The 11,081-nt window shown below is 40.8% G+C and overlaps 1 protein-coding gene across 1 annotated transcript in view; it reads left to right on the forward strand.

Moving 5' to 3' along the window:
• The window catches only part of ANKFN1 (ankyrin repeat and fibronectin type III domain containing 1), a 50,742-nt gene that overhangs the window by 19,996 nt on the left and 19,665 nt on the right, over positions 1–11,081 (forward strand). The window contains exons 6-9 of the mRNA XM_029960086.1: positions 59–166; positions 6,565–6,664; positions 7,791–7,923; positions 8,538–8,654. Coding sequence (XP_029815946.1) covers positions 59–166; positions 6,565–6,664; positions 7,791–7,923; positions 8,538–8,654 — 458 coding nt within the window. The remainder of the gene's footprint in view (positions 1–58; positions 167–6,564; positions 6,665–7,790; positions 7,924–8,537; positions 8,655–11,081) is intronic.

Here is an 11,081-nt window from a genome sequence, read left to right on the forward strand (position 1 = left end):
TTTAGACCTTCTCCCGCACCTTTGTGTTTCATTTCTGTTTATTTCCTTTGTTCAATAGACTGGAAAGACTGCAGTGGAAGAGAACCTCGGCACAGGGGACACACTGAGGCCCTGGAACGCCTCCTTCAGCAGGTTCGAGCAGCTCATCAGCACTATAATTGCAGAGGTAAGGATAAATATCTCTGTGGTAGGGCACCAGCTGAAGCCTCTGTGGCGCCGGTAATTTTAGCAGTTTTCTAACTAGGTCATACCTTCTCATTCATCAGGAAAAGAAAGATATTAATATTGGCCCATCTGGAATCACTTTAGCACACTATCTTGCTCTTAACCCTTGAAATTAGTTGGATGAAAACATCTGAAAGCTCGAATGCACACACACAGGCACACCCTTTCCCCCTCTGTACCCTACACACCTATGGATTTGTTTTTCCCTACAAATTAGTTTCGCACAGGATTCCACTAAAATGTTTCAAGGATGTCTCTTTTATTTTTTTCTATAAGGAAATACTTTAGAAAGTTAACAACTGGTTTGGATCAAAAGAGGGGAATTGGCTGCCTCCAAATGGAAGACACTAAGTACTCCAGTGGATGCCATTGCCAATCCATAATGAAAAATACTTGCACAATGCAGTGGGCAGATAAGATTGCTACATTTCAAAATAGAATGGATCAAAACTAGGGGAGAGTTCGAATCTCAGCCAAACTTCATTCATGAGAAACAGACTGTGCCTTTAATAGCTCAAGAGCCAAGGCAACAGCTTGGCATTCTTTTTAAAGCATATATAAAAACTCCTGTTCTATACGGGTTGTTGAAAAGTACTATTTATTTTCTTAAAATAAACTTCTAACTGGAATAATGCTTCATTGCAAAGGGAACTTATTTCAAACTGAAAAGTTAAACTACCATGAAGTTTTCATTTTTCTTCACCTAGTATGACTGCTATGACAAGCTGCATCAATTGATTTAAAATCATAGGAATACTTAGGGCTAAAATCATCTGGCTGAAATGAAAAGATGCAGCCTTTGTTCTTTACGTGCAAATATGTCACCATCACAATGATCCACAGTCTGCCACAACCCATTGTAACCATAGCAACTTAACCTATTCATCTAGGGTGCTTGGAAAGGGAAAGAAGATATTGCAAGAAAATGTTGTTTCCCTAATTAAAATTCATGCAAGCATTATCACTTGCAGGTGGTCTTGGTACTGAAAATACAGATGATGTATTCTATCTCACCTAGCTTTTTCAGGCTATTAAAGAGTATAATGTAGGTACCATTTTTCCACAGTACAGTTTTTCCTTTCTGGAGTTAGTGCCCATCTCAGGTCTTTCCTGCCACCTTCCAAGTGAACAGGGAGTAAGTGATGGACCATCTGAAACTATTCTCAGTATAGATTGTTTTACTGACATACCAGTCTGGAACAGGAGCAGGTATAAACAATATGCAGAAAATCCCTCCTTTTGAGAATCTGACACCAGGGCCTGGTTCTTATAAAATTCCACCACTCCAGAAATTAACCCCAGCCTCGAAGCAGAGCACAGACAACTCTGTTGTTGATTTCCTAACTCCTTTTCCTTAAATAATAAATAACAACAATGCAAAAAATCCGTTTCGCTCCAAACAGTTTCTTCTGTGCCCGAAAGGCTGCGGGAGCTCCCATGGGGCAGCACCACACGTGGAGTCAGCCTGAGCAACACCCATGCCTACAACCAAGTAAAAATCTCATAATTGCTTCTAATGCCAGCATTACACAGTAGTGTGTTTTGGATAAATCAGGATGGTAACATCATAGGAGAACTTTTGGAACTTACTTGATGATGTCAAGGGAACTTGACTGATGTCAGTCCCTTGTATTTCACTGATTTGGTAAGGCATCAAGACAAAGTTTGCAGGAAAAGTAAGAATTATGCCATCACTTTGACTCTGAAATTTGATTCTGGTATTTATCAGCCTCAGTGGAATCTGAAGAGTTTGGTCAAGGATCTGAGATAAGCTGCTGTGCAAGACTGACAAGCCCAAATAATGGCTTTCACTTCATATAATACAGAGGCCTGATCTAGATTCTTAATTAATGTACATTTGCATGGTTCAACCCACAGGGATAGAAATCAGCATGGCCATGCTGTTATACACAGGCTGAGGAACTGCCCAGGCATTTATCCTTTATCTTTACCCTGCTTCCCTCTACTAACTCCTTCATCTAACTCTGGTTGGATGTCAATACTGTGATCTCTGTTTGCCCCATTTGGTTTAGAGCTGTCAGTGAACAGCTGGACATTGTTTGAGGAGTATCCCTGGATCTGCCAACAACCACTGATTTGTCTGTGGTTTATTAATGAGAGCAGAATCAAACTCTGTGTGAATTAAAGCTCTATGAGGACAGATGGAACTCAAACCTGGTGTCCAGGCACCTTGGCTGTTCCCGGGGTGATTCCTGTTGGGATATCCCATTCATGCTGCTCAGGCTGGCTGGAGGAGAGTGAAGGATGAGTACAGGGGAGGTGGAAAAACTGAAGGTAATCAATCTAGAAGGTCTGAGATTACTTGGATAGCACAGGCAAAAGCCTCAGAAGACAGAGGAGCTGGAAGGGCCAGGCTGTGTGCTGGTGCTCCGGTGGGATCTGGGAGGGGACATTGCCCAGATTCCAGGCAGATCCTTTGCCCAGGTCTGTTCATTCAGGCTCTGCCTTTTGCCCTGTGCTCTGCATTGCAGGGGCTGGAGAAAACAAGCTTACAAAAATACCAGGAAGAATACACTGGAATGTACAGTGAGTTTAAGAGCTTTTGGAATTAGATCAGCTGTTGCTTTTGAACCTGCTCTGTGATATGATGAAATCTCCTAGGGAATTACTTAGGAAGCTTTGCTTTCATATGTTTAATCTTCTGGAAAACCCTGATGATTACAAACAACAGTCATCCATTTGTCTTCATAATACCATGCTACAGACTATCATAACTGAGTTACTACAATTGTATGTCCTGGCAACACTTCAAATATATTTTTAAGTATTTTTTTTTCTTGTAGCTCATTTTTTTCCAAACAATTCTGAGTGGATTAAGCAATTGTGTGATGCTTCATTAAGAAAGGAACCCAACTCTTCAGTAAAATTCTTACCAGATATTTTCTTTCTGAAGTTTAATTTTACTGGACAAGTCAGAAGAGAAATAAGTATGTTCTAATTGTAACTTGATTCACAAGCAGAGCACATAGTTTTAATTGCCTTTAACAAAGAGAAGGATCTCTGATTCCCCAGGACATTTAAAATGTTTAGATTATAATTGTTTCTGAGAATATACATAAGCAGACTTGAGAACCAAGCCATAAACTGAGTTTAGGTAGGGAATTTAAGAAGTTACAGTTTTAGCTTTTGAGTCTGACTTTGTCATCCAAGACATACCACACAGTGGTAGAAGACTGTCAGGCTTCTTCATGAGATACAGAATTTTCTTTTGAAAGACACCCCACCTTGAGGTGAGGTAATACAGGATCTGTCATGGTCTCGAGCTATTGAGGTGTCTGGCCATTTTAATTTCTATGTGGAATGATGTCTCCATGCACATTATCCCAGTGTCAGCTGTCTGCACTGCTAAAAATGTGCAACTTTAAATTGAGTTTGAATTCATCTGGAAGTTTCCAGCCATTCAATGTATTTTCATAAGGTTATACAGTAAGTGAAAACTCTAAACCCCATTTTATGCCCTCCACTAGGAATTTCAGTGGGATCTAGCTCATCTTGTGCTACTTTGCTTCCCTATCCAGGGTCACTCCAACAGATATTTAGCTGTTCCACAGACTGCCTGGCTTGTGGGGCCAAGATCTCAGATAATTTTGCACTGAGGTAATTCCATTTACTTCACGCCTGCCCCACTTGTCTAGTGACAGGACAAAGAATTCCAGATGATCTTCCTCCTCAGGGACATGGCACAGCATAACACACATTCCTTAGAGACCCCAGATACACACAAGCATGAGTGGGCATTGTTCCTGTTCTTCCATGAGGTTGCTCTTAAGCATTAGCTGTACTTACATTAAAAACTGCAAAGGCTGCCAATGTCATAAATACATCTTTTTATTTAATTGCCCATTTCAATCCAGGTTTGAATGCTTCTGATCTAAATCTAATCATTGGGAATTCTCTCATCTCATCTATGTGTTCATTCCTAGGCTTCTATTAAAAGAGCTCACAGCTCTATTGCTGTATCATTTATTGATATAAACTTACTGTGTTGCTACTGGTGCTTTTCTATGGAGTTACTCCATGTTATTTATTAGTTAATTAAGTAACGGCCAAGGTTCCATTTCCTGCAGATCCAAATTATCCTCTAATCTCAGCTCCATGTTTTCTGGCTCCTACACACATGTTACTGTAAAACAAAAGCAAACAGCAACATAGGAGACTTTACAGTCTCCATCTCGTTTTACATTATTTCTTTTGCTGTTGGCTTCTGCAAAGCTGTGGACTAAACCCAAACCACTGAATAGCCCAATAACATATATTTCACTTGTAATGTGCCCTCTTATTTTAATGCTGCAGTCTCTGGGAGTTTTATACAGAATTATGTTGCTTTGCCTTCAGCAATTTCCTCCTCCACTCCCTCTGTATAGATGGAGGGAATATAGAAGAAAATAATTAAAATGAAATTTATATTCCTAAATTGGTCTTAACCTTGGAAGAAGGAAACAGGAAGACAGGAGTTTTCATGTAGCATTTGGTTTACATTACTGCAATACACTGCAAATGTTCCCAGTAAAATAACAGTTATCTGAGGAGCTATGGTAGAAATGTAAATTAGTATTTGTAAAAGGAAAGGAAAACAAAGGTCAGTTGCTTCAAAGGAGCAGTCATGGATTTGGATGAGTCTGTTAAAACTAAGCTGAAGAGTGCACTGGAGAATATGCCATGGAGAACAAGTTTGCACTGGAAAGACAAGGGATTTGATGATCTAATAAGTCTCATACATCTGAATTATATGATTTCACCCCCAACAGAACCTTGCTCTCTTTGTACTCGCTGTTCCACAGAGCAGTAATTATTGCTAACAGTGTGTCTGCTTTCTGGGGTTTTCAACGTGCGAATTATGGTGCAAATTTATTCAGCATTTAAAAATACGCTGAGCACTTCCACAGATGGGGTTGTGACAGCAGCAAATTTAGATGTTCTTTAAATGTTCAAACTTAGAACTCAGCAGGGAGACACAGACAGACACCTCCCATTCTGGAGGTAAGTGGCAAACAAGTTCCTCTGAGAACACCTAAGCAGATGATCAGCAGCTCTCAGCAAATGCTTCTTCATGAGTCATGTTTTTTTCCCACTGGAGAAGGGTGTCCCTCAAAATGTTTCACGCTCCCATCTGGATGGGGATCCATGATTCATCCGAATAAACAAGTCAGATCCTGGAAAACTGAGATGCACTTTCACAGCTGCGTTTTTCTTTTTGCCTTTCTTTTTGCCTTTCTTTTCCCATCGCAGTAAATAGCTGAAGAATGAACTCTTTTTTTTAATTATTAAATATTCCTGCTGTTTCTCTTATAACAGCATTAAACAGGAAAGACATTGCAAAAGACAGTGAAAAAAAAAAAATCAAACAGTGTTTAGTGCCTTTAAAATGCCATGTGTGGACAACTGACAGTGCATTATACAATCCTGCATGTCCCTGACTGCCATCTATTGGCATCCCCTCCAACCCTGCTCACAGGTACACAGGTGTTCTCAGCTTGTGAGGTTCCACTCCCATGGGAATGTACTTCTTTGGCTTACAAGGCCATGCATGAGAGAAGGAAAGACATTAGGTCAAAATCACCAAAGTGAAAAAGAACACAGTGTTATAAAAATTTAACAACATTTTTTTTTTAGAATACTGGGACAATATATGAATTTACAAAATCCTTCTAATTGAGAAAGCTGGTCTGGAGGTCCTGGCAGGCACACAGCAGGTCTCAGCTTCCTTGGATTCCAGATTAGTAGGGAGCAAAGGTAACTGTGAAAGCTCTGAGGCAATTCAGGTGAGTGGAAGTTGTGATGGGGAAAAAAAACCCCAAGCAAAACCAGATGCATTTAATGTGATACAGAGAAAGATGAAGGTCGACCTCATTGTCACCTTAAAGCTCTTCCTGAGGTTAGACTGGTGATGCTGTGATATTAGTGACTGCCAGGTCAGTTCTTAGAAGCTTAAGCTAAAAGTGGAGAGAAACTGAAGAATTACAACACCTAAAATGTTGACTGAAGGTTCAAATCTATTCTTGGGTTTTTGAGCTCCCTTGCAAAATTCACACCATTAAGAGTAGTACCTAGTGCTGGTTCAAGTTATGCTTTGCCTAGGAGCCAAACATTTTTATCTAGTCTGAGTTTGCTGCAAGTAAGGAAATTGTTTGCTGGTATCACTGAGTCAATGAAAACACAGTCAAAGGGTTTGAGCAATTTCTAAATGTTGCTTTTTGAAAGGAATAAAGAGGACACTGACTGAAATTTAGTATTGTGGTTCAAGAAACAAAGGTTCTTTATGAGGCACTAACCGAAGTTTAAGAGCTGGGCTTGGTTTACTTCTTTTTTCCATTTCAGAAAGTTCTAAATTACAAAATGCTGGTCGCAAGCAATCGGTTTCCAGGAGCCTGAAGCACCTTTTCCATTCATCAAACAAGTTTGTGAAGACCCTGAAACGGTTTGTCATTCATTTCATCTCCCAGACATTCCGAGTTTTAGCTGTTGTTGTTGTAATAGCAAAAAGCACCTTAGAAATCTGTGTGAAGATGCCCCTACCAATGCAAGAGCAATCAGACAGAATGAACCTGATAAAATCACACCCATGTGAGACTGACAGGGAAATAAAGCTCCAGCCCCGACTGCAATCAACAGAATCTGTTCACTGTTACTCTTGGAAATGGAGTCAAACTGTAACAGAGGGAAATATTCTGTGCAAAGTGCAGCTGCTGAGGTATTTGGGAAGCACTGCCTCTGTTGCTGCTCAGTAATGAAATTGTGACATTTATTTCATTCATAACACAAAGTGCAGAGCTCAGATAACATGTTTGAATAGTCCACTGGCAACAAGCTACACATGCAGAATTCTCTAACAGGTTTGCAGTCCAGTGTGACCCAACCCTCAGCCATGATAATTTAGCAACTGGAAGTTGCTTATGCTGGAATTATTTCTTCTTTCATTGCCAGGAGTGTTCAGTTTGCTTTTTCTCCTTTGTATTTTGCTAAGAGTTTGATTCTTTCAGAAGAGCTCTCCAGAGTCTTTAAATTCCCTACGGCCACTACTTAACCTATGTAACTAATTGCAAGGGTAAATATTGAGGGGAATGATCTCTATAAACAGTTTTGAAGATATGTTGGCCAAATTACACTCAATTACACTAATGTAAATCCATAATAACCCACCTGATCTCAATTCAGTTACCTCAGATTTGCTCTGAAGTAAACATGGGCAGAACTAAGCACATTAATGATAAGTTTAAGTAAAATTTCTGATTTCCAAAGGGCATAAAGCCTCCACTATGTACTGTGTACTCTGGCAAAATTCTCACTGAAACTAAATATCAATGGCTTGCACAGATTCATAATTTCTTAGATTCACATAGTCTCACATCAACTAAAGTGATAAGCTTCCCAAATATTATTTAGAATTCACTGGCTGAAGTTGCATGATCTATAGAACACAGAATTTAAGACCAGATGATTCAATCTCTCTCCTCAGAACTTAGCATCTATGATTCTTTGACTAAATTTGGCATGGATGTGAATAGACATGAAAGGTGTTTGATAGTGTTTCCTTCTCTCTTTAGGGGACTCTACTTATGTGTTATACTTTTTTACAAAGACAATTTGTTAGTAACCAATGAAGATCAAATCCCAATTGTGGAAATCGATGACTCTCACAGTAGTTCAGTTATGCAGGATTTCCTGTGGTTCACAAAGGTAATGGGAGTCTAATTTCATATATTGCTTCTGCAAATCTGTTGCTAGCAGTGCCTAGGCCTCAGCTCATTATTCTGAATACATGAAATGATATAATTAACAAGCAAAATGATGAAGTGCTTTATCGCTCATGTTAAATGCAATTTTCACAAACCATTTATGTGGACTAAATTCTGACTGGGTCACTGACAGCAGCACAATTAACTCTCCAATGTACAATCCTACATGAGTGATTGCTATGTGGGTACATAGAGGTTTTATGAACGTTTAGAGAAAGAGCCTAAAGAAATAACTAGAAGCTTTAAATTTGCTATTGTGGCTGTGCCATCACTCAGGTTGTCTTCATGCTATTCTTTCTATACCCCAAAAACAGTAAATCAATTTTGTGCAATAGTCCAAAATCAATTGAAACAGGTGCCTGACACTTACAGAACACCTTCTGTGTCTGAGTCCGTATCTGTGTCATGTTTATCCAGGCAGCTCTTTGCCAGCCACAGAAACTCAAAACGAGTGATACCCACTGATTTTTCCAAGTCCAAAATGCTGTTTAGCTTCATGTCTGCTTTTGTAAGTGCTGAGAACAAAACCTGATTGAACTGGATATGTTTTTGCAGTTGTCTTGCATGTGGGATGACATCAGGTGGCTGAGGCAGAACATGGCTGTGTCTGTGTCCTCATCCACAGCCCTTCAGGCCAGGCAGAAGATGCTTTCAGCAGCAGCACAGCTACAGGTGGGTTCCCTGGCATATTCTTGGCTATTAACTCAGTGACTTTCTGATCTCCAAGGCACAGTGCTGCCAGCTGTCCCTCCAGCCTGTTTTTTGGAGCAGCATTATCATCTATAGAGTAATGAAGCACTGAGCCCCTCCTGCCAGCTGGGAGCAAAGAGTCACATTAAAAGTGAGGAGAAGGAAACACAAAGAAAAGAAACAGCAGTGGCAGATGAAGAAACAAACAGATATGAACCCGTAAATAATGACCACAGACAAGCCTGTGAGTTTGCAGGTTGGGAATTCAAGAGTTATAATCCTAATATTTGCTGCGCTTAAGTCTCTTATAGGCCTATTTGTTATTAATTATTAATCTATTAATGAAGCATTTAAACTCTGGGTAAGATTCAGCACTCCCTTGTGCTGTATGAGGACCTGCAGCAGTAGGCAGCTTCTGTCCCTGACAGGAAGGACAAACACACTGCTGAAGTTGCCAAAATATGCTCTTTATTCACCCATGGCTCACAAACTACTCAAGTACAGCTTCTAGGGCAGAGTCACACTGTCTGACAAACAGGATGGCCCTGGTGGTGTGGATTGTCAGTGGGGAAATAAAAACAAATCTTTCATTAAGTTCTCCATTGAGCTGCCAAAATTTTTAGGTTCAAATGTCCCTTTGTGCACAGAACAAGTCAGATACCTATTTAGACCCTTAAAAACAGAGCCTAAGAGAGATTAAGTGGTGCACAGATCTTGCCAGTGGTAAGGACAGCAGCACTACATGTACAATTCATGCCATGTGTTAAAGGCATAGCAGTGACTCTCAGGATTGTTCTAGTCCAACCTCTGCTACAGATACAACCTGAGTCACTTAAACCTTCTGTGTCTGTGTCCACTACTCGTTATGCAAATAGAAATTATCTCCAGAAGAACATTTTGACATTTATTGTAAAGCTTTGAAGGTGCTTTCATGATACCATAAAATCTCTAGCTGGAAGGCAGATATTTTCATTAAAATATTTGCTTTTATGGGAAAATACATTTTCAAAAAACTGTGTGCACAACCCTTACAGGAAAAAAGTATATCCAGGCCTCACTTTCTGCTACCTTTTGCTCGAGTGGAGGCACCAAAGCTTCCCAGAAGTCTGTGGCACAGCCATGGAGTTAATGAAGATCCTCATCGCTGGGCACGTGTTGGCCACACGTCATCCTGCAATAACCTGCTTTACAGCAGCTCTGAGAGCCACACACTTTGGGGCCAGTATTAGGAATATCCATGTGGGGTTTTGTTTTACATCTTTTGGCAAGGCACGCTGCACAGGAGAGCAGCCTTCCTGGGCAACCACCTGTCTTGACTGATTTCCCCAAAGTGCCCCGAAATATATGGAATGCCAGCCTGCTGCACCTTTATTGGAGGACCACCTGTGTGAAGCAGCAGCTGCCTGTCAGTCCTTGGAGCTGTCACCAGAGAAAGTTTTAACTATATCTGCCCAATATTCCCTCTGGTGTGGTTGGCTCAGCTCAGGTAGCACATATTCCTGGGGTTAGCTCAGCTCCATTCCCTCTGTGCAGATTCCCTTCAGCAGAGCATTGCCAGCCTGCATGGACTGCACTCAGGGATAACCAGCATTCCCAGTACATCGTGGTATTATTTGTTACCAGGGATGCAAAGCCCTGAGATACAGCAAATGTGCCCATGTGGTGTATTGCTCTGCTGAATTTCTGGGAAATTTATTGCCCTTGATGTCTGTTCTTTCAGCTTGGTCCCCTGATGAACACAGGGATTGTCACCAATCTGCCAGCCTCGAACGGTGTGTGGCCTAATGGGATCCACCAGCGGAAGGATCTCAATAAAGTTTATATGGTTGAATACATTTTATTGAGGAAGTTAATAGACTGACTCCACAGGAATTTAGGACAGAATGGAAAAGATCAGTGACAACACAGCTGCTAAGGGACTAGATGGGGAGATTCAGAGGCAACAGGGACTGCAACTTTGCCTGCTGTTACCACCAGACAACTAAAGCAAACAAAACACAAGTGATGGGGTGCCAAGCTGAGCAGACACAAAACTTTTTTAGTATATTAATCAGTCCCACATTGATATTAGTAGGTCCCCTGTTCTCTGTGCTGGAATCCATTCACAACACACACTCAGTGACAGTAAAGAGCTGTTTGTTTTCATCTCGGCACATTCACGTGTTGCAGTGATTAATATGACAACTAGATGGCTATGTCTGCTGCAGTGACTTGTCCTAGCTGGAGACACATGGATTAATACAAAATGTGCACTCAAGACAGCCAGTGTTAATCAGAGATGGAGGCAAACCTCAAAAGGCACAACAGTTAAAAAAGGCAGAGGGGAGGTGCTGTATAGACACCAAAAGTCTGCCCTGGAGAGGGATGGATAAAGCTAAAATTATTATGCCACATAAAGGGCAGTCACTG

The sequence above is a fragment of the Manacus vitellinus genome, unplaced genomic scaffold (genome assembly GCF_001715985.3).
Source record: "Manacus vitellinus isolate BGI_N305 unplaced genomic scaffold, ASM171598v3 scaffold_24_pilon, whole genome shotgun sequence".
Taxonomy (NCBI): Eukaryota; Metazoa; Chordata; class Aves; order Passeriformes; family Pipridae; genus Manacus; species Manacus vitellinus.